The 23,264-nt window shown below is 50.5% G+C and overlaps 1 protein-coding gene across 3 annotated transcripts in view; it reads left to right on the top strand.

Moving 5' to 3' along the window:
• Window positions 1-23,264, top strand: part of LOC144945837 (aquaporin-3-like) — a 32,725-nt gene extending 9,461 nt beyond the window's left edge. For all 3 annotated transcript variants that reach the window (XM_078874394.1, XM_078874395.1, XM_078874396.1), the window contains 5 exons: window positions 11,068-11,205; window positions 15,188-15,294; window positions 15,552-15,769; window positions 16,076-16,290; window positions 18,163-23,264. In XM_078874394.1, coding sequence (XP_078730520.1) covers window positions 11,068-11,205; window positions 15,188-15,294; window positions 15,552-15,769; window positions 16,076-16,271 — 659 coding nt within the window. In that variant the 3' untranslated portion in view covers window positions 16,272-16,290; window positions 18,163-23,264. The remainder of the gene's footprint in view (window positions 1-11,067; window positions 11,206-15,187; window positions 15,295-15,551; window positions 15,770-16,075; window positions 16,291-18,162) is intronic.

Genomic DNA, 23,264 nt, shown 5'->3' with positions numbered 1-23,264 from the left:
CTCTGTGTTGTCTCTGCTTGTGTGTCTGTCTGTGCGTCTCCGTGTCTGTGTTTTGTCTCTCTCTCAAATTTATTTCTACCCGATGACGGATGCTTGTGTTGCAATCGAAACGTCGTATTCTATTATTTTATTTATTTTCTTTCCACGTGACTTTACCGACAGAACCAAAGGGTAATTCTTGCAGTCACGAAAGCCCTCTTGTCCGCGGTCAACGTCGCACCCATTTACACGCCCGTGCCCTGGGAGCTTCCAAGGCACTTGCGCTCGGCAAGAGTGTTGGGGCTTTTTTTTTCTCTTTCCCCATTACACTCTCAACTCCAGCAATTTATTTGCAGGGTCGGTGGATCACACCGAGATGGCAAAACAACATCGCACGCGTAGGCGCGGCAAAGTGTCTCCGCCGCGGGACGTGATGCGGACAAGTTTAGTCCAACGGCAGGTGGAGAGGCTGTGGGGTAGAAGTCTCGGGGGGGGGGGGTACTGAAAGGTGGAGACCAAATTGCCTCTCGAGGTGCTGCTAGAGCTCCCTCCTGGTGGAGGCTTTTCCACCAGCAATCTCAGGGCCCCTCGCTCCTGTTATCTCTTTACTCCCGGCATGGTTTTTGTTCTCCGTGCGATAGTTCTGACGTTCTTCCCTCCGTGTTTTTGTATTTTCTCTCGGGCCCCCCCCCCCCCCTTTTGCTCCCATGTAGAAATACCCTTAAGGGAATTGGGAGGTTCCTCCCAAGCGGACCTGGCAGGCGGTGGGGGGAGGGACGTGGGGTCGCTAACCACGGCGAGGCTTTCCTGCGTACGCAAATAAATGCTGAGCGATTATCATTAAAACCAGCTCGAGGCAGTCGGGCACAACAACGGGCTTGGCTGTGTAGGCTCTCAAGGGTTTGTACCGCAGCCGAAAGTGAAACCGCACAGCCAGGGCAACTTCATCGCCGGTGTTCGTTTTCATTCTCTGCCAGATTCGGTTCCTTTTTTTTTTGGAATGTGCGCGTGCATGGCGCGTCTCCTCAAAGCCCCCCGTTTTTTTCCTTTTCTGCCAGCACCTTTTTTTAAACAACGATCCATTCGAAGCTTTTCCCCTCCGTTTGCTTGACGTCAACGACATCGCGGGGGAGGCTCCTACGATTACACGGCGTTCTGGTGGCGCGGCACGTGCGGCGTGTGCGAATTCGCGGAATTCCTGCTCGTGTCCGCGCGCACTGCTCGCTTCATCACGCAACACGCTTCTCTTTAGGAATAACTAATAAAAACCTGACCGGCCGAGGTCCAACAGCTGATTGTCCTTTTGCCAGACGCAGTATTTGGACTGGGTCCCAATGTAATTTTTATATATATATAACATGTTGAGGCCTTCAAGCAATATTTTTGATTCTAAATAGTTTTTTTTTGGTCGGATGGCACAAACACAATTCTGGCAACTGTCTGCTGCTGCTGCTGCTGCTTTATAGCCACCAGCGAAACGTTTGCACCCACTTGTGCGTGGATCGCTCTCAAGGATTGCCACCGGTGTTACGCAATAGCTTCATCATTCACTGGGCTGTGTCGGGTTTGAGGAGGGTTTTATGGCACGCACCTTGTAACTTGTGCAATCTCATCCAAAAGTCTGTTTATGAATCGGTGGGAGGGATGCGTTTTTTTAGAACAATTTCGGGTCTTTATAGATTTTTTTTTTATAATCTAGTGTATGTCCACGCTTACAAAAGTGGTGTCACCCGATGCTGTGTGATATCGCTTGGCAGGAAAGATGCAGATGTCGCGGGATATCGGTGACGTTTGCTGTGACGCCATCCATTCATATCTATCCAAAACTCATTTTACAGATCTCCTATCTAGGGCTGATTTTTTTTTATGTTCAGATCTCCTATCTAGGGCTGATTTTTTTTTTTATAATGTTCAGATCTCCTATCTAGGGCTGATTTTTTTTTAATGTTCAGATCTCCTATCTAGGGCTGATCAAGCCAAAACAATCGAACACCATCCTAGTACTGGCATTAATATATATATCCGGGAGTTTGTTCATACCCCAGCTGTTGGGTGGTGGTTATCGCTATTGGATGTTCCGAACAAGAGGTGGAAATTCCACATTCCTGTGGTGGGGACCGGTCTTGCACAGCTGTCTTTTTGGTCGATTGGCAGTGTGGCACTTATAGCGTGCTCGTTATTGAGCCGTGGGTTCACTCGTGAAGCCCATCACCGATCAACGCCTTGATTAGGTTCCAGTGTTCCATTAGGAACCGCACTTAATTAAATCGTGCACATTATTATCACAGCCTCTGGACAAGAGGGCGCCTGCGTTATCGTTGTACGCAATTTGATATTTGCCATTGAACCCCCTCGTTCCAGTTATGATCAGCTGATCAGATGTTCCAAGGTAACCAGGCCAATCTGCTCTGCATTTGGGAGCCGCAGGAAAGCCTGCCTTGCCACGTTTGGCCAGTCCCTCCTTTATTGGAGAAAAACTTTGGCCACGGTAACGTATGTTGAGCTTCTTTCGCACCGTACATATGCAAGGATACGCCACTAAAAACGCGCGTGTAAATTCGCAACGATTTAAAATCGTCTAAGCCCACTCTAATCGGAGCCAACACGGTGGCTGTGAGCCACAGTTATTCGCCTTGTGACGAAAACTACTGAATGGAAGTTGAGTGTTTAATGGAAACTTCAGAAATTGTAATGCCTTCTGGGAGATCTCTCCCGTTGAACGGCGCGAACTAATGAAGGTTAATTAAAAAATATCGGAGATATTGCTGGGCAGTAATGAATTGCGAATAATTCGCAAAGAGTTGGTTAAAAAAAAAAATATTGTTTGGTCGTATTCTGATGTAACACATCGTATGCACCCACAAGAGGGCGCACGCCTGGAGAGTCAAATGCCCTAACACGGCGTTGGCATGACCTGTGCTACGTCTGATATTCCAATTAAGAGAATGGTAACAATTAATCAAAGTAGTACACGGCCTACTCCGAGACGTTTGAGTCCGCTGCACACTGTTTGCGCACTGCGCTTGTGATTTACCGGTGCCTATGACCCCAATTGCCTGGAACGTGCCCAATTTCGGCAAATTTGCCGACGCCGGGCAGAGTTTCTATTTTAGCCTGGATAGTGACCACCACACCCAACAGGTGCTATAGGCTTGCGGGGCGACATCGTTTGCAGCAAATGGCAGTGTTTCAAAATCCAATGTTATTATACTTGTGCCATCCCCTGCCTTTGACGTTCACTGACCAGCTCGATGAAGTGCGGGCCAACAACCGGCACGTGACCGGCACGGCTGCGGGAATCTCCCCTCAATCCAAGAGCGAGTCAACAAAGCGCCCATGGGCAATCGACTATGACTGAGAACGTGATAGGCATGGGGGGGGGCTAAGTGTAGCTGCCAATTGAATAAAATCCCACTGGAGGGAGGCCTATCGGCCAATAATGTGGCTGCTGCTGCTGCTTTTACCAGGACCACTTTGTGTATCAACACTTTACATTCGCAGTAACGTGCTGTGATCGTGCCTGCAAGCAAATCCTGTCACGTGTTTTTAAAGCGTGTGCCGATGTACTCTCCTTTTTGTATCTTGACCTATATATATAACACCATGACTGGAACTGTACTAACGGCTTGGTGGGCTCTTCCTGCCGAAATGAATCAATACAATCTAATCTAAGTCTTTGGTTCTTTCGGTAAAGTCAGGTCGGTATAAAATAAATCGCGACGTTTCGGGCGCAACACAAGCGTCCCGAAACGTCGTGGTTTATTTCATACCTACGCAACTTTACCGAAAGAACCAAAAAGTATGGATTCCTGCAGTCACGAAAGCTTCAAATCGAGATTAATCTAAGTTTCTTAAAAATAAAAATCGATGCAACGTGACGCACCACACAGTAACTGCCCAGGCCTGTACGGACGGTTTGTACCCTCGCGCTTGTCATGAACGCTTCTGTAAACTATCCCTCGGCCAACTTTTAAAGCCCTCTACGGCCACCATTGAGTTGAAGCTTGGTTGGTCAAAATTTTATATTTGTGTACAGAACAATATTGTTAGGTGGTAGCAGGTGGCTAATGCCACATTTTGGCATCGTACTAGCACCACGTGGCCTATCCTAGGGCCAGTTTGTATTGCCATTTTCGTTTCCCCCCAAAATTTGGCCCAAGTATAGGCGCGACCTCGCAGCGTCGTGTATTTATCAGTTTATGTGGTTGTCAGGATAATGGATTACATCTGCTGGGTTTATTAACGACTCTGAAACTGAAGCATTGCCGTGTGACGTACATTGCTCAAAGGACCCTTGTGAGCTCCGTTTACGGGACGAGAATACCTTCCTTGATATTGAAAGTTGAATTTGGACGGGTGGGGGGGTGGGGGGAAATTCCCTTTTACGGGTCATTTGCATGGTGGATTGCTCAAAAAGCCTTCCTCGTACCGGGCATGACACCTGATCCTGTGCGTACGGTACTTAATGCTCCATCAGTTCTCTCGCTGGAAGATTGCCCCCCGCCCTTCCATTCGATCAATGCCATGTGCGCGTTGCCGGAGTTGCAGATTGGATTTGTCTCGTGCATCGTAACACCGGTGTTGAAGCTAAAATGTTATCATTTTAAAGACTCCGGTATCGATTTTTTTATTTAAACATGCAGTTAAGGAGAAGCCGAATGGAAACCATTTATATTCATCGATTGCGCGTATTTATCATCGGTTTGGTCACTCGACAAGTAACACGATTGTAGGGGAGAAAAACATTTCTCGCCTCTGCTTCCACATGTGCCGCTGGACGGGAGGTGATGGACAGGCTTTGACGTCATCGGCTGCGTGACACCGAGCGTGGGTTTTTAGGGGGTTTCTTGCCTTGTATGAGAGGCTGCATGGGCGATCGGGGTGCTGTATTTTAATGGGCCTGGCTAATCTACCACACACAAAGTAGTTGACCAATTCACAACCTACGGCACCAGAGCCATGTGCGGTTCTTTAAGGGACCGGTTCGTGACATTATTTAGGGACCACAGTCTCGTTTTCACGTGCGGTGTGGCTTTTGCAATATTGAGGGGGGGGTTTTTTTACCGAATTCGAAAAAAAATTCTTGTTATTTTGGCTGCCCAACCCCTGAATTAGTGCAGTCCCAGTAGTCACGTGGGCCCAAGTAAGGGTACGGATGATGCGGCTTAAACTATAGGCTTGCGTAATTATTTTCTTCATCCAAACATCTTTTTGTTTCACACCTATGGATTAAGCCACCCATCCCTAAGCTGCATCAGTCACGGGGAAACGTTGTTGGACCAGACTTCACTTGGCTGCTCTGTGCAAGGTTGGCAAAGCGGTGGCCCAGCACCGCTCCGGGCATGCCCTCGCCACTGGCGTTGTTAGCAGTGGCCTGGAAATTGAACTCTGGTCGCTGGATTTAAAGTGGCGGCATGCTAATCGCTGCGCCACCCCCACCACACCACCGTGTGTACATACGCCCTGTTGAAATAGGCGTTGATCAACTTCAAGTAAGCAATTTGCGGATGAGAGTCGCATGGTCCTTATTGTTTTAATCATCGCAAATTGTCGTGTTTATGCTGCTCCTGAGTGCCAGAAGTTTCGCATAACAGATATCGTTTACACGCAGGTGGTGGGAACCGGGACGGACTCACGTGCTCGGTTTATTTGCACTTTGTTAAAATATGCTTCTGGGGGGGAGAAATCCCACAAGACGGAACTGCTCGTTTCGCATGGCCGCCGATCCGCCAGCCTTCCTCCGATTGACCAGTGACTGCATTTTTTTAGATCGCCCGAGGCAGCAGTTGAAACGATGAGCGAGTATTTTTTTTTTCAGCCCCATAGCCACCTCTTTCCACCCAGCGGTGTAAATGCGAACACCGCAGTCAGTCAATCGGATAATGTTGTCTGCTCGCACTGGAAGAGTAGGCCAAATACCCTCCGGAAGCCCTTCCACCACCACCAGCAGCAGCAGTGGCACGAAGAAGAAATTGCACGGATGCACCATTTATCCTTCTTTTGAAAGTTGCCACATTGGTGATTTTGCCTTGAGCCACTGTGGAGAGAAGTCCCTGCCACTGATGCTCTCCATGCTGAGTTGTACGTACGTTGAACTTCTTTCGCGCTGTACGTAGCCAACCGTGCTCATCGGAGGTGCTCGGTGAGTCCAGGTTTCTCCTTGCGCAAACGAGCGCTTGGGCAGCATTCTTCGTCAGCGTTGGTGTTTCCAAGTCGGTGATGGAAATTCGACATTCCAATGGCAGGGGGTCAGAATATACAATGTGATATTTTTTTTTAATCAATGGTCACTTACCACAGGGGCGACTAATTTTATCTACCCCTGAGTGATGATGGGCCGCGTCCTCTCCATTTGTGAACAAAGAAGTGCCACTGGGTGACGTGTTAATGACGTGGCAATGTTCTACAGACACCGCATCCGGTCACCCTACCATTAAGGCAATTTTACATTTGACCGTGCAATTGGTAGGATCAAAACTCCCAGCTGAGGGGGAAAATTGACATCGTGAGTGAATGTGAATTTTTCATTTCAGAAAAAAATAATGCATTATCCTGAAATGTAACATCCCAGGATGAGTGGTCATTCCTTTTTAGCTGCAATCAGCCTGGCGATTTCCTCCGTAAGTAAATCGCGTTCTGTTAAACAGCGAGACATTGATTTTTAGAGTGAGGGGTAAAATGTCTTTACTCGGCCGTTGTCGAGAATCGTAGGCATTGTAGTGGCTGCTGTCACCGAGGGTGATGCACGGTCCTTGTACTGTACGGTCAAAAGTAAATGGCGAAGTAAGACCTCGATATGTGGAGGAGATACGTTCCTGGAGCGTCGTATATGACCGACGTATAACATCGCTATGAGGAGGCTTTCACGCAGCCTTTGTAACTTTCCATTTCGTCCCATAAACACGTCCATAACTTGCCCATTCGTATTGTAAACAGACTATATTGAAAATAATATTATCATATGAATTCGACGTTTCGCCAGTATTTACAGCCGGCCTCAGGCGACAGCCAGATTTGTGGATAAATCCGCCTGTTTTGTTCCTTAAATAGAGGGGTAGCTGTGAAGACGTCGCTTTTGAGCCCTTCTTGTGCGTGGTGGGTGGGGTGGGATGGAATGCATCTAAATCACAATGGACAGCCATTACCGGGTGGGTCATTTACATGGTAACATCTTGACTTTTAAAGCTTTCGTGACTGCAGGAATTCAAATTCTTTGGGTATTTTGGTAAAGTCGCGTAGATAGGTTAAAAGAAAATAACCAAAAAAACGACGACGTTTCGATCGCAACGCAATGCTTGCGACTTTACCGAAAGACCCCAAGAATATATTTATTTGGTAATCAACGAACATGATGCATGTACATTGATCTTGTACCTCCTGTCGTTTGTGTGCACTGAAATAGCAGTACATTATTATCTGTTCACAGGTAATCCCAATTGACGTGTGGTGACCTGGATAGGCATGCATTTAAACTATATTATTTGATGAGTCAAGCAGCACTAAGTCTGTTGCTATCCAAACGGTTAAAATTATTTTTATTTCTCAATTTCAATAGATTATCTAATTAGTCCTATGGAAGAAACGTAATGTTATTCTTATTTCATAGTAATGTAGAAGGGTTAAATATTTATTTATTATTTTCAGTGCATTATTTTACTTTGTTTCTACCTTTCTGTGTAAAATAAGGGTGTAACAAAAAAACCCAAGTTCGTTATATCAAAACTTAAGTTTATCGAATATATGCATATCGAGGTCTTCCTGTACACTAGAGTGTCCGAAGTACATCTGGCTTGGTGGCTCTGCAGTTGGAGAATCGCACTGCTGGATATCTGTGAGCAAGAGCTTTACAGCTCATCTGATTCCTCCAGCATAAAAACATATTCTGATTCGTATCCTGTTCGGGAGGTCGGCGTGGCCCATCATCCTTGCTGCGTTTTGATCAATTGTGTACCTGCACCATCCTTGCTGGTTGTCGACAGTGGTTGTGCCGTAGAGCAACGGGTCCCCGCCATAGGAATGTGTAAAGTCCACCACCGTCGCAAGGCTGTCGGGGGGGAGGGGGAGCGGGGGCAGTTGCTCGCTACCGAGTGCTTTGAGGGCAGTTACCGTGTGACGTTCGCTAAGCTCTCCACGATATAATTTTCCGACGATTCGCTTGCAAACGTCACGACTGACGCGATTTTACCAGTGGCCAGTTTCTCATGGCGGTGTGCATTGTCTCGGATTTTATTTTAGTTTTGCTACTTTGCTTCGTATTTATTGTAATGAATTGAAGGTGGCTTAAAAGTTCTTCAAATGCAGTTCCCTTGGCAGGACAACGTCAAGAGAATTTGAATCGTAGCAACTTCACAACAACCCCCTCGTGGTTAAACCGCACACGCCGCTGTCGGTCGAACGCTTCCAATCAAATAAATCGATCACCTTAAACGACCCCTAATCTCCATGCCACCCCCTAATTGAATAGATAACAGGAGGTATTTATTTACAACTTTAATAGTACACTTTTGTTCATTTCGTAAGCATTTTGTCAAAAATAAAACATTTGAGGTGACTAAAGCGAGCGACCGATAATCGTGCGATCGTGAATTTTGGCCCAAGTGGACCCTCCACTGTTGACGAAGGCGCGTTGCTGTGTTGTCGCCAGGGTGGATTTGGGGTTCTCCCAGTTCAGCACCAATTGGGTCTGCGTTGGGGGGCGGGCTGGGCGAGGTGATGGAGGAGGGGGAATCCACGTCCCCACAGAGCCGCGTGTGAATCGCGGCCCTGTGGTGGGCCCTGCAGGAGTTGCCAGTGGTGGTGGTGGTGGGGGGAGGGGGGGGAGGCTTCTTGCGGTGGGCACTCATCGTAGTGGGAACAGCGCTTGCTGTTCCCAGGTGAAACCCGAACGAACAAGCGGCTCCTGTTCCACACGCAGCGCTCTCGAGCCACAACAACCGCCGCTGCTGCTGCTGCTCGAGGGCCTCCCTGGTGAAGGGCGCTCAAATGACCCCCACGACCCCGCACGGTGCAGGGTCGTGGGGTTCATCCGAGCGCCCGTCACCGCCGGCCACTGCAGGGACCACAATCGTGGGCCTGGCACGTGGCACAGCTGTCCTGCAGCCGCCCATGACGGCCTGCTGTGCTCGTCGGCCAACCCTCCCCTATCCTGGCCGCCCTGAAAACCGCCACCTGGAAATCCCTGGTGGTCGCTCATCAAGCGCTCGGCAGGCTCTCAGCCCCTGCTGCAATATTGTTTCTCTAGACGTGGGCCGTGTGACTGTTTGAAGCCTGGGGAAGCCATGAGAACGTATTTAAACTTCATGGTCTGGTCCCTCCAGTCTATAGTTGGGCGATGGCTCGGCACGCTAACCCACTCTGTGCTACAATAATCATTACGGTGTGAGTTTTTACATGCTTTTGGATGATAGTTTACGAAACTAAACAATGTTTTATTTTAAAACTAAGCTATTTTCATTTTAACCAGGTAATTATTTTTTATTCAATTCACACATTTTCATGAAGGCAAGGGGTTATGGATTGTGCTTTGGGGGTGAACGGCCCATTGGGAGCCCCAAGCAGAAATAATTGTTGGTCTCTCCGACCTTTTGGATTTTTAATCTCCCGGTGAGATGCTCTGAGAGCCGCCTCGAGACCCGAGATGGCTACGTCGTGAGAAGAGATTGAAGGAAGAGAGCTTCAGTTGAGACTGATGTGAATTTAGAGTTGTAGACAATGGACAGACATGCATTGAGTTTTGTTGTCTTTGCCTAGGTTAGCTTTACATTTTTATGCTTATTAGAAATTGAATTTGAGCTCCTAGTTAATGCACCCATTTTTCCATGAATCCAGGGCCCCTTGAGCAGCCCCTTGGGACTCTGAGCTTCCGCTTGTTGCACTTGCGCCCAACTCTGACATCTGGGGTTTTATGCAAACACCTTTTTGTGCAGAAATATAGAATAATCCGTGTGTGAAGGTAGAAGCGTCTCCGTATGACGACACTCCTGTACAATCGGGTCATGGCTGGAAACCATCTCAAGGTGGTCACGGTTGTGAGAGATGACCGAGCGTACCGCGCGTGAACGGGGTAGGTCGCTCATCAGTAGCAGCCTTTTTTTTGTTGACCGTTCCGCGGACCTCACGTGGTGGTGTTCATCTCGCCATGCTTACAACCCTAACCGAAGCTTAACACTCAATGCCCCCTCCTTGATTGATTTTCATCTGTCGTCTGCAAGAAACCCATCGCACCCAAACCTCATTAACCAGACACCAATTATGTAAATCGATCCCTCCTCTGCCGCGGACGCCCCCCGCTCATCCACTGAGCACCGTCCACTCCGCGTTCTCTCGTGACCTGATTTTCTCACCCCGAATACCCCCATCGCCAAAACCAATTTTTATTTTTTTTAGATGATTGTCATCGTTAGCACCCCCGGGTCTGTACCGCTGCCGGATGAAGGCCTCCAGAAGTCGTCCTGCCCTCTCTCTGTCTCTCGCTCCTGGCCGTGCGTCGTAACAATCGATCCGACTCCTGCCCGCGAGCTGAATTCTTTGCTCTCGTTTCAACAGCGGACGTGCTCCCGGCCACTTGGGGTCACTCGTTTTGCAATTGGCTTGAGTGGTGGTCCCACCCTGGACACCAGCGACTGCACGCACATCCGCTCCACGGATGTGGCTTTTTCCGCTAATGGACTTCCCTCCATCCCAGCCCTGGATGGACTGATGGGCAGGACGGAGCCTTTTTTGCAGCAAAATTTACGTGCAGCATTGCAGCACAACATCTATCGCTGTGCTTTTTTAGTTCGATGCACCCTCCGCATTCACAAACTCGCGCCCACCCATCATGGTGAAGTATGGTCAAATGAGCCCCACGGCCCAGAGAAAGCCCTCATCCAGCAGCGGATTGACATGGGAGGGGGGACGTACACACGGACAGACGTGCGAGCGTTCGCATTCCGCAGGTGCTGCGTTGTCACCGCTACGGAACCTGGTCCGACCTCTGTGGATGATCGGGTCGATCTGAACACTTGGGCGGAGGGGGCTTTGGTTGACCTTTCCTGAACCGTTGTGCTCTGTGACCGCCCCCCTCCCCCCACCCTTGTCCCCATGCAGGCGCGCACTTGAACCCGGCGGTGTCGATGGCGCTGGCGGTGCTCGGCCGCTTCTCTTGGAGCAAGTTCCCCTTGTACGTCACCGCTCAGCTGCTCGGGGCCTTCATGGGCGCCGGCACCGTCTTCGGCCTCTACTACGGTGCGGCTGTGCACACGCGTCACCTGCGCCCCCTCCCCCCACCTCACCACCGTCTCTGTCTCTCTCTTCTTGTCGTTATTTGTTTATCTGTTCCGTCATTTGTCAACAGTTGCAGAGTGACTGGAATGCTTCCGTGGCGTAACGGTTAACAAACTTGACTTGCAATCCAGAGGTCATCGGATCGATTCCATCCCCTGGCGTGGCAGTTGATACAATGGTGGAGTTTTTTCTAATCCCCTCCCCCCCTCTCCCCACCGACTCTGTCCACCCAGCGCTATACACGGGCTCGATCGCAGTCGGTGTATCGGCGTGTCCACTGGCAGCCAAGTTGACCAATCCTCGTGAGGCCTTGTGCATTGTCCTGGCAAGGTTCACCGAACGGTGCTGCCCAAACGATGTTGGTTGTCGATGTGATCGCAGTGAATAAGCACTCGATTATAGTAAGCCAGAAATCAAATTTTAAGCGAGGCGAGAAAAGTTGCTGGCTCGCTTGTCCAACGCCGCTGGAACTCGCTGGTTCGATCCCGACCCTTGACACCTGCTGTACATTTGGAGTTTGCGTGTCTCGCCACGTGGTCGCGTGGATTCTTTTCTCCGCGTCCTCTGGAATTTCCCTCCACATTTAGGAACACGCTTTTAGACTATTTAGATTGTTCTGCGATTTAAAATGTGCGAATGATAAGCCACTTTGTTGAGCTATCATTTGTGGCCAGGTCGCTTTTGAAAAATACCTCGGTGGTCTTTGGCTGGTAGGAAGGGGATGGTTTAGATTTATTTGCGTGTGTTTGGGCGATTTGTTGACCTTTTCTAGTACTTTGAACTCCTATCGTGTGTTTTGTACTCTTTGTTGTCAAATTCTTACCCGCCCCGACTGACATCTGTAAAAAAAAGAGCTTTATAGCTCATCGGATTTCTCCCGGTATAAATACATATTCTGATTCTGTATTTTAACAAACCGTTGCGCCGCCACGCTTCCTCCTTCGTAGCGCGCACGCGTCGCGGCCCGGGGTGGTGTTTTTAAGGACACTCCGCGTCTGCACAATGCAGAGTTGTGATGTACAAACATTATTTTATCTGACATCTGTGCGTGCGTGCGTGCGCACAAGTGGCTCGCACCAGCATGAGAGTTTCCGAGAGTCGCTTCCACGTGAGCGACAAGACCGTATTTTCCCAAATGCTAACAGGCACGCTGTTGTTTGTTGCTGAATTCAGATAGCGTTTTTTGTGTTGCGTGAGGACCCGAGGGTTGTGTTTTTTCCTGCACCTAGGAATGTGGCGATTTAATGTTTTGCACGCGATCCATTGTGACCGCTGTGGTGTTTTGAAGAAGTTTGCGAAGTGTGTGCATGTGCAGGGGTTTCGATTCTGCTGGAAATTACACTGTCTGGTAAAACAAAAATATACACATGCAGTACGGCACGTCACACCTCGGCCAATGCCTCTCTACCTGACTGATAACCGCCCATTCCCAGTGTACTGTTCGTGCACGGTGTAGCTCTCGTTTGCTATATATATTCACACATCCGACCTTATTAGCACATCCGCCTAATACCTTCGTCCTGTAAATATTTTCCTTGTGAGCTCTTTCCTGGCGGCGTCTGGTACACAGGAGGTTGTGAGTTCGATTCCGACCCTGACGCCTGCTGTATATTTGGAGTTTGCGTGTCTCTCTCCCCATGGTCATGTGGGTTTTTCTCCCAGTCCTCTGGTTTTTCCCCTCGACATTTAGAAACATGTGTTTTAGAGATATTTGGCTGCTATACATTTGCACGTGATAAGCCACTTCATTGGGCTATCATTTGTGACCAGGACACTTCTGAAAACGCGTTTATATAGCTCAGTAGTGGGCCTCACCTAGTTGCATAAAAAGTCTAGCTCGTGTAATGCCTGTCAACCCATACGGTTTACCCGTATTCCTGTACAGCCGTTTCAATACAGGCAACATTTTTTGTCTCTCTTTGTTTTTCTCCCTAGTGAGAAGGGACTTTGTAGGATGAACGTTGAGATTTATAAGGGCACGGGGTGACCAATAAGGTCCGACTTGGTCTGTAATAAGGTAGGGCACTGATGATGGGTTGACAGGTATGACAATGTGCGCACGGTCAACAGTTTAACACGGGGCCCTGCAACCACGACCGCGCTTCGCATTCCATAACGGCTGACGCAGCGTTCAGCAACTTAAGCGATCCTCGCTAGCGTCACCTCGATGAAGAGGTCGTCGCAGCCATTGCCACCGGTGGCACCCAAACTTCTTTCCTTCTGCCCCAAATCCTTTCGGCTGTTCTGCAGTTTACCCCCCCCCCCACCACGGGGTCCACTTTCGGCGCCGCCACTACCACCACCACCAACGCTGTCTGGCAATGGGGGTTTTTTTACCTTGCCACCTTTGCTGTTAACGCTGAAAGCGTTGCGATCTTAATCTACACAAAGAGGTTCGGTCGTTTGTTTTTGATATTCTCAAGGTATGAGCCCTGGGGCAGGAATGTGATGGTAAATGATACTAGTGGCGGTGGACAGAGGAGAAAAGAGATGTGGCTGAGGGACGTTGATTAGCACGCAAGGTCGGATTTATAAACCCTGACGCGTGGACGCGGTTCTCAGAGATGATCGCGCGACTGCCGTGGGCTTTGTGTTCCACCCTGTCTGGTTTTTGAAATGTTTATTTCTTCATCATGGGACCTCCTTTGCCAGTACCAAAATATACTAATAAGGTTTTTCCCCTTTTTTCTGGCAACAAAACTGACAGCTGTCTCTGGTGTGGACCAATCAATTTCAAAGACAATGCATAAATTATCAGAGTATTGTTTTTTGTTTGCATTTGACTGCAAGTATTGTGGTTAATGTAAGCATGATGCCTTGCAAAAGGTGTCAGTTTTGTTGCCAGAAAAAAAGGGGAAAAACCTTATTAGTATGTTTATTTCTATTAATTTATTTACCCCCACACAGTGGCCTCGCTCGCACGGGGGGGGGGGGGGGGACACACGGCAACTTGCCCCGTCTGCCACCTGCGTGATCTGATGTCCCCTCTCGCGTGCTTTTTAACTTTCTCTGCATGAGGAACTCCGCACCACCTACGCAATTCTCACGGTAACCTCTGGCGCGGTGCGTGGTCACTTCCGCTTCTCTGCTGCTCCCCCCACCCCCCCACCCCCCACCCTGTTCATTGAAACGTCCTCCTGGTGTCCACTGAATATTCCCCATCTGATATTTCAAATCTCCAACGCGACTCCCCTCGCCTCCCTCCTCCTCCGAGACCTTGTGTGTGTATTGTAAAGCCGGTGCATTGTGGATCAATGTATTCCAGGACCTTGAGTTCAAAAGGCAAAAGGACCTTGAGATCTGTTTTGGTGCTGCAAAGATGAGTGTTTGCTTAGCAGGTGGGCGAGTGTGGTGGCTGTTTTTTGTTTGTCACCCTGTCGTCTCAGCGACGTGACTTCTAACCCCCACGAGCGTCACGAGTGAACCGACTGGCAGTCCGGCCTGCAACCCCCAAAGTCAACATTGCTAATATTTATGGCGCGACCCTTAAAGCATCCCTGCCATGCAGCTCCCCGATCTGTGGTGCGTAGCGAACCCCATTGTCCTCAAATACAGATCCATCCCTCCACCTCCCCTCTCTGCGTTAGAGATTTGGGACACAATCTCTCCCGTGGTGGCGTGGCCTGCACTCGACTTGCAGAGCACCACCGCACCCTGCAGTATCCGCCAACCGTGACGTCGGCGGAGAGATGCGTTTTGCTTTTCTTTTGGCTCCCGGAGTTCATCACCGTCAGCCCTCCTCCCGCTCGGCGCATCCAATCGCAGTCGTCAGCCGCGGCCTCTCCCCCGCCGGATGAAGGGTCTTGCGACGAAACCGATCCATCTGGCTCGAGCGCACAAGACGATCTCTTGTCGCCCCGGCATCGCCGAGGCAGATGTCCTCCTCTCTCTCCCTCTCGCTCTCTCTTAGGTGCGTTAACGCGTTTGTCACGGTTTTTCGCAGACGCCTTCATGTACGTCTCCAAAGGGAACCTGACGCTGCAGCTCGCAGGGGTCTTCGCCACCTTCCCGTCACCGCATCTCTCCATCGGAAACGGATTTGTTGATCAGGTGACAAACTCTCCCTCCCTCCCGTGAGTCGCGGGCCATGCAGGGACGTTCTGAAGTTGTAAACATAAGACGTTGCACTTCGCCAGCAATATATTGCTGCGGCCTTGCCACCTTTCCGGAGTGTTACTCTATTTTATTGACCGCCGAGTGATGATGGCCTTGGCTGACCGTTGACCTGGACTCGCCAACTGCCCGATGGAAAGCTGCGCGTTGAGCTCCGGTGCCCCCCTCTCGCCGCCCCCCCCCCCCTTCCGTAGCTGATCGGCACGGCGGCGCTGCTCGTGTGCATCCTCGCCGTGATCGACAAGCGCAACAGCCCGGCGCCCCGCGGCATGCAGCCCTTCCTCATCGGCCTCATCGTCGTGCTCATCGGCCTCTCCATGGGCTTCAACGCCGGCTACGCCGTGAACCCCGCGCGCGACCTCGGCCCCCGCATCTTTACCGCCCTCGCTGGCTGGGGCTGGCAGGTCTTCTCGTAAGTCTCGTCGTCAGTCGGCTGTGGTCAATCCACTGGCGGATGAAGGTCTCGCAGACATGAGAATTATTATTTTTTATGAAAAAAAAGATTTCCAATGGGTGATGGAGTGTTTTGGCTGCCACGCACCACGAATATTGCGCTCCGAAAATTTGACCCGAGCATTGTTTTACAAGGCAGTGGCCCCACTGCATCGATGCACGATGTATGTTGAACTTCTTTCGCAACACCTACTGACCAACAGCAACAACACCCACTGACGAACAAACGTGAGCTCACGCCGCGAGTGTGTGCGCTCTGCTGCAGGGCGGGCAACTACTGGAGCTGGGTGCCTGTGGTGGCGCCCATGCTGGGCGGCGTGCTGGGCGCCTTCATCTACGAGATCTTCATCGGCCTGCACCTCCCCGAAGAGCCGGCCAGCTCCGGGCCCGAGCCCGGGACCCCGCGGTCGCACCAGGAGCTCGCCAAGCTGCAGGCCAACATGGCAGACGCCATGTGCTGATAGGGCGCAGGGGTGGGGGGTGAGGGGGGTGGGGTGGTTGGGGGGAGGGGGGCGCTCTAGTGTGTAACGATGAAGGCAGCTCCTCCCACGTGGTTTTCGAGCCGTGCCGTCCGTTCCTTGGCACGACGTTCCGACGTTTCTCCTCCACGTGCCACGAGAGCGTCTTCGGCAACCTAAGAAATCCCAGAATTCGGCGCGGTCACCCAAGAAACTCCTTGGCACGTTGAGCAAAACGTCGGACATCGTGTGCCGAACGACGCCCCCCCCCTCCCGCCCCTTGAACCACATCGGAGAACCGTGCAGCGCCACCACATAAAAAACCCTGGACAGTGGGACAAAAGGGGATCACGTGGGGCACGGCGACTCGTCAGGGGCCCCCTCAAACCCGCCGGGGCGAGATGCAACGAGGCTGTTCCGTGGATCCCCTGTATCCGTAGGCGGCATTCGCTAATCGGGCCAGATTCAGTTGCGCAAGTTGGCAAGTCGTCTCGTTTTTTCCCCGGGCCACGGCTTCCGCTAAGGTTGTCGTGACGCGTGTGAACCCCTTTGACAGGCCAGAGAGCCGGGTCACGCAGCCGGCTCCATCGCGCTGCAGCGCGGGTGTAGCGTGCGGCGTGGGTGTCGCGAGTTATGAGTGTCAGCGGACTGTGATCCCTGTGGTGGGTGACTTGTAAACCAAAAGCTGCCCGTGTAACATGAAGTGGGAACCACTCATTGTGGTCCGTGCAGCTTGAATTGGCAAACTATATTCACTGCTGACATTTGTGTGTTTTGGTTCTAGATACTAAACGTACATTGTAAAGTAAGAGCGACCCCTGTCCAGCAAAGCCTTATAGCGGAGCCGATTCTAACCGCGCGGTGAAAAATAATTGGGCCTCCCTTAAAGACTGTAAAAATGAAAATGGTGTTTGTTATTTTGTTCTGATCTGGCATCCCACATTGAGCATTTTGGGTAAAAAAAATGTAACATAGACTCCCACCAAGATGATCATGATATAATTTTAGTCTATATCCTATATTTCCAGTAAGCCTCCTTGTAACATACCAACCCTTGCTTTTAAATAGTTCAGTTACTCTCATTTGATTTAGCAAATGTAGTCTTGTTATCAAATACAAAGCATTTCAAAAGTGAAGCTTAAACATTTCTCAAAAGTTTCACAATAAAAATGGGTGAAGGTTTTCGCATACACTAGTTAATAAACCGAATTTTATATACGTTTTTATTTCAAGACTAATAAAGATGTTGGGGTTGTTGGGGAAACGGTGCCGAAGGTCCCGTAGTGTTCTCAAGCCAAGTCCGTCGGCTCTTGAGCCACGCTCGACTTGAGCCAGCTCGGAGCCACGGTCCCAGCCATGCTCGGGATCAAAGCAGAGCCACGGCTGAGCCTCTCGAGATTTCGTCAAAGCGGAACGAGTGGCTCGAGTCGAGTCCCGGCCCTAACTGCAGTGCCCACGGTCACTTTTATATCGCCTCCTCCTCCTCCCTACTGGCAGACTGTCAATGACCTCTCAGGCCGGTGCTGCGTTCACCTTGCGGCCACACAGAGACAGCTGCCACAGGGCGAGAAGGTCCCCTTAGCTCGACTGCAGCAGGGCATTGGGATGGTTGATGTGAGACGCAAGGCGCTTTGAGTTGCTGACGCTTTTTGAGCGATGGGCGAGGGGGTGGGCGGGCCCCTGTACTTGCAACTTCTTTACTCTTCTTCACTTGTACATCGGTTGCATATTAATTATTGTATCTTTTGTATATGTAAAAGTAATATCGTTTTTTTTGTGTCCTGTGCTTCAAAGTCTTATAAGTCTATACATTTCAATTTAACAGAATAAAATAAAACTGCCTCGAGAGATATGGAGTACCCCCCCCCCCCCCATCACTGTGTGTGCTGTGCAGCGAGTCGGAGCGGGTGCAGCGAGTCGGAGCGGGTGCAGCGAGTCGGAGCGGGTGCAGCGAGTCGGAGCGGGTGCAGCGAGTCGGAGCGGGTGCAGTGAGTCGGAGCAGGCACAGCCGTTCGCTCCTGGCTGGGCCTCTGCTTGGCCGACTCGACCCTTGAAGCGAGAGTCCCTTTTTGTGTGCCGGACTTGGGACGTCAATGGGGGGGGGCGAAGGGAACCGAGTCTTCGGCCACGCAGTCATCGCGTGTGCCGTGGTCGGGATTCGCTCGCTCGCAATCGCCACGAAGGTTCATGCGGTGTGGGAGGGGGGGGTGACCGAACTCGCTGCGTGTCACTGCGTTGAACGACTGCGCCCTCGTCAAATGAAATCCACGCGACCTACTGGCCTTGACACGGCACCGAGCATGCTGGTGGGGCGCGCATTGCTGCTGCTTCCTGCTGCTTGCTGCTGCTGCGTATTTAACGGCTTTGACGTCCGTGCAATTTGCCATTTTGCGTCGCCTTTCTTTTTGAAGGGAGGGAATAAATTGCCTGCAAGGGGTGGGGTTTTTTTGTTACCAATATTTTCATTGGGTTGTCCAGACATCCACAACAACCCACACAGTGGCTGGGCCCCGGATGTACGCGCACCGTCCACGTGGCATTTCTTCTTATATGTATGGTGGAAATATTTCTCGCCGTACGTAGCCAACGGCGCTAATCGGAGGTGCGGGGGAACGGACTTCAAACTAAACGCAAACAGTTCTAAAGAAACCCCGTTTTCAATCCAGATTTAAATGCACCGCCTCAGTGGCTTCCTAATATCGCAAAGGAACCGCGTTCCAGGCGGCCGCAGAAGGCACATCCGAGAGCCAAAAGAAGCTGCTGCGAGCACCGATTTCCCTTTGTGTGTGCAAGCACCTAAATGTCGATTGCCGAGTTAAGCCCCCCCCCCCATTCCCATTTGTAACGTTGCACGCGCAATCTTCCCGACCCTCGATGACCCAAACGACGCGCTCGCACCCCCCCCCCCCTCCCCAGCCTGACGGACGCCACCACGCACCGCACACGTCGGACTGCGAGCGCAGTGGCGTGGGAACTTTTGTGCGGTGGTGGTGCTGGGGGTGGGAATAAATGAATGTAACTATATTACGGTAATTAAATATTAGATTTATATTAAACCAAAAAGAAATGCTCTGTACGTATGTTTCACGTACGGTTTTCATGGCCTTGTAAATAAGTTCACCTCTGCCAAACACGACGACTGTGGCTGCGCTTTTGCAGGTTTTGACGGCTTCACCGCCACTCCAGCGTGGTCCCAGAATGCATCTCTCCCACTGAAGGCCCCAGATTTTGTCCGTGGTTTTAAAACATATTTTTTTTTTTATGAAGGTCTCGCGGAAGCAGTCCAGACGTTTTGATACACAATGATCCATTGGTTCGTAAAGTCTCTTCGCTTATTGCTGGGCCGAGAAAATGTCTTCGTTGAACCTCCGGGCAGGCCAGAGTGTGAGGTTTGCAAGGACTTTGCTCAAGATAACCCAAACGGCCTTGGCCCTTGAATGTTTCACGGCATCAAAGAGGTATCTACCGGAGGGACGTGAATCCGATTAAATTAGTCCGCGCCTGGCTATGTGCAACGCAGTGAAAATTAAGTCCCCGTAAGAAGGCCATTTTGGAAGCGTATTCATGGGGGAAATGCTCGAAACGAGACCGCAGAGATAATCGTGGGCCTGCTTTTGTATTTTCCTCAACGACGAATCTCAGAGCTTGTGTCAAAACCTGCGTACTACTATTGAGCAACGGGTTGCAAAGACTCGCTATGTTAAGTGGTACATCTACCTGCTGATGCTGGTGTCCATGTTGATCAGAGTGCACCGTCTACTGTAACGTGGGTAAGGGTGTCCTCCGACGCGTCAATCACGCGCTGGACGCTGGGTGCCAGTCGCATGCGGTTGGGTGACTTGAGTGTGCAGGCGGTGCAACTGCACCCGGGGCCCACGGGCCAGAGTGGCCCCAGGTGCCAGAACATTCACTGGGGTGCCGCGGTGCTAAGATGTTAACTACTTTGCCTGGTATGCAGCGGCCGTGGGTTCGATCCCGACCCTGATGCTATATATATGTATATGTGGAGTGTGCACGTTCTCCCACTGGTCGCGTGGATTTTTTTCTACTGGTCCTCCGGTTTTTCCCTCCACCTTTATAATCAACATCACGCGTTTCGAGTATTTGGCTGCGATCGATGTGCACGCGCTAAGCCACTCCGTTGAGCTACCGGCTGTGGCCAGGTCGCTTCTGAAAAAGAGCTATGCAGCTCGGTGGGCCCTTTCCTGGTGAAATACAACGTTGGGTTCTTTCGATAAAGTCACGTAGGTAGAAAATATAGACCACGACGTTTCGATCGCAACACAAGTAATCGTCATCAGGTGGGACAACCACAGCAAGAAACAACTGCTGAAGGATGCCTACTTCAGCAGTTTGTTTTGTGTTGCGATCGAAACGTCGTGATCTATTATTTTTCTACCTCCGTGACTTTACCGAAAGAACCAAAGCATATGGATTCCTGCAGTCACGAAAGCTTCAAATCAAGATCGCTTCAGCATATTAAACATGGCAGCAGAGGCCACGCCCACCAAACGAATGAGTGTAAACCGCAGAGCTTGGGCAATTGACGCCGGCTCGCCGCGTAGGCTCCCTTCCTGCTAGTCCGCGGTGCCTCCTCGCGCCTCCTCCTAGAGTCGTTCTCCCTCCGTCGCTCTGTCTGAGAGTGAACGACTCGTGTGCGGCGAGTTGCACGTTGCAATCGTGTGTGTGTGTGTTTGTTTGAACACGAGTGATATTCCAAGTATCTTGCTACTGCCTTCAGATTCAACGTGAAGCCATACCAACCAAGCGGTGGAGTGGGGGGCCACTCCACCGCTTGGTTGGTATGGCTTCAATTAACATACCGCTCATTCCTCATCATCCCAAAGGTGTTCCCGCTGATCTTAGGGTAACCAATTTTTCTCTCTCTCAAACTTGAAAGGTTTTGGCTTGGACCCAGATTTCGCGATCACAACGAGATGTGAAAACCCCAAACATACAGGAATGCTCCTTCAAAGGCTAACAACCCTCTTTGGTGTCTCAGAGAGCGGACATCAACCCAAGACCATACTTCTGATCATTCACGAGCCTCTGCTACATTGCCAGCTTTGTGTTCATGATGGAAGGAGCTGAAATTTTTAATTCATATTTCCACTCCCGTCCACTTCGTAGCTTACCTATCATCCCAAAACTCAATTTCTCCTTCCACTTAGTCACACGTCGATAAATTTCCTTAAAACATTCAGCTCGGTGGCTTATCAACCGTGTGTGTACGGCAGCCCACCTATCAACACCACTGTATCTACACCCCACCTCCCCCCAATCCGCACCCGTGGAACTTAAACTTTGTCGGCTTAAATTTCGTTTTAAAGCTTTCGTGACTGCAGGGATTCATCTTCTTGGTTCTTTCGGTAAAGTCGCGTAGAAGGGAAGTAATAAAATAATAAAAATAAAACATAATAAAATAATATATAATATATATTATTTAATTATGTTTTATTTTTAAATAATAAAAATAAAACATAATAAAATAATGTATATTATTTTATAATAAAACATAATAAAATAATGTATATTATTTTATTATGTTTTATTTTTATGTTTTTTTTTTACTTCCCTTCTACGTGACTTTACCGAAAGAACAAAGAAGATTTCTGTCGGCTTGTTGTGTATTCGCGTGTTTTGTCGCCACGACGTGGGACTGAAATCTCCCCGCACACATTTGACATCTTCACCTGCACGGGATCCGTGCTCAGCCTTTCAACCACGTGCCCGAGAGCGGCCGCGCGAGCCGCTGGACGCCGCCCTCCCATTCGCTTGCTCGCGTTGAAGTGTTTGGCGAATCTCTATCGCTCCCCCGGTCACTTATTCCACTCCTGGCTTGTCTCCCCTTGGCCTTCCACGCTGCTCAACGCGATCACCCCCCCCCCCACCACCACTGCCACCACTGCCGTCTTTTGCGTCCAACACCTGACAAACGCATTTCTCAATTTAATCTCGTGAAGCAAATCGAGGTGAGCCAAACAGTCGTCGAACATTTGGCTTGATGGCTTCTCGCGCAAACGTTCGCCGTTTGCACATTTAGACACCAATGACGGCCGATGTCGTCTTGGCCTGCCATCGACGATGTAAAACAGAGACACTCGTAATGATGCAATGAACCCTCGTTCAAACCGTTCGTTCGCCAAGATGAGCCCACCTGGGGTTTCGCGCAGCAGCCGTGCTGGCCAAGGGACGCAATCGTCGATGATCTCGGCCACGCTGGTTTAAAAAGTGTCCGCTGCTCCTCACTCGTCGAGGGTCACTGAACTGGCTCGGTCCCCACGTGGCACGCAACACGTCAGCGCGTCAGAGGATCGATGTGAGAAGCCGTTTGCGCGTCTTCACCCCTGTTCTACACCAGTCGGCACTACACATGTATGGTAATCATCGCATGTGTCTACATTCGCTTGATGTGTGTTTTATGTTTCACCCGGGCCATCCCGACTCGATGCGCATGGGTCTGACTTCGCTTCGTCGCAGTGATCTTCGCCGCCTTTTAATTCGTTAAAACGCGGTCTGAATGGAAAATGGGACCGGCTCAAACAGTCGAGCATGACCCCCCTTCTAAGCCCGGGGGCTAATCGCGAGACAGAAACTGGGCTGCCCACTGAACTCCTTAAACTCGGCGCGCGTTCACGCGGCTCGTGTTCGGCCCGGCCACGCGCGGCGCCAGGGGCACGAGGCGCTGTCCTTGGTATCACCAAACCATCACGGCCGTGCGTGCGGGTGGGAGTGAGAGAAATAAAATATCTGAGCGTCATAAAGCTGCCGTATGCCACCTTGCGTCCCACACGAGTACAGGGCAAAGGGTGCGGAAACCTTGTGCCCTGTACCGCTTGTACCCTGTAATGTCCGGAGTGGCATGCGGCTCTGTTTTTGAAACACCACCGTCTCGTATTCGCATGCATCGCGGCTCTTGACATTTCGAGGTTTTTTTTTGCTGTTGTTGTTGTTGTTTGTTACCGAATTCGAACAACAATAAAAGGAAATGTCTCA

Source organism: Lampetra fluviatilis, chromosome 39 (genome assembly GCF_964198595.1).
Source record: "Lampetra fluviatilis chromosome 39, kcLamFluv1.1, whole genome shotgun sequence".
NCBI lineage: Eukaryota > Metazoa > Chordata > Hyperoartia > Petromyzontiformes > Petromyzontidae > Lampetra > Lampetra fluviatilis.
Note: the sequence above shows the minus strand (reverse complement) of the source record. Positions and strands in the feature narration are given on the sequence as shown.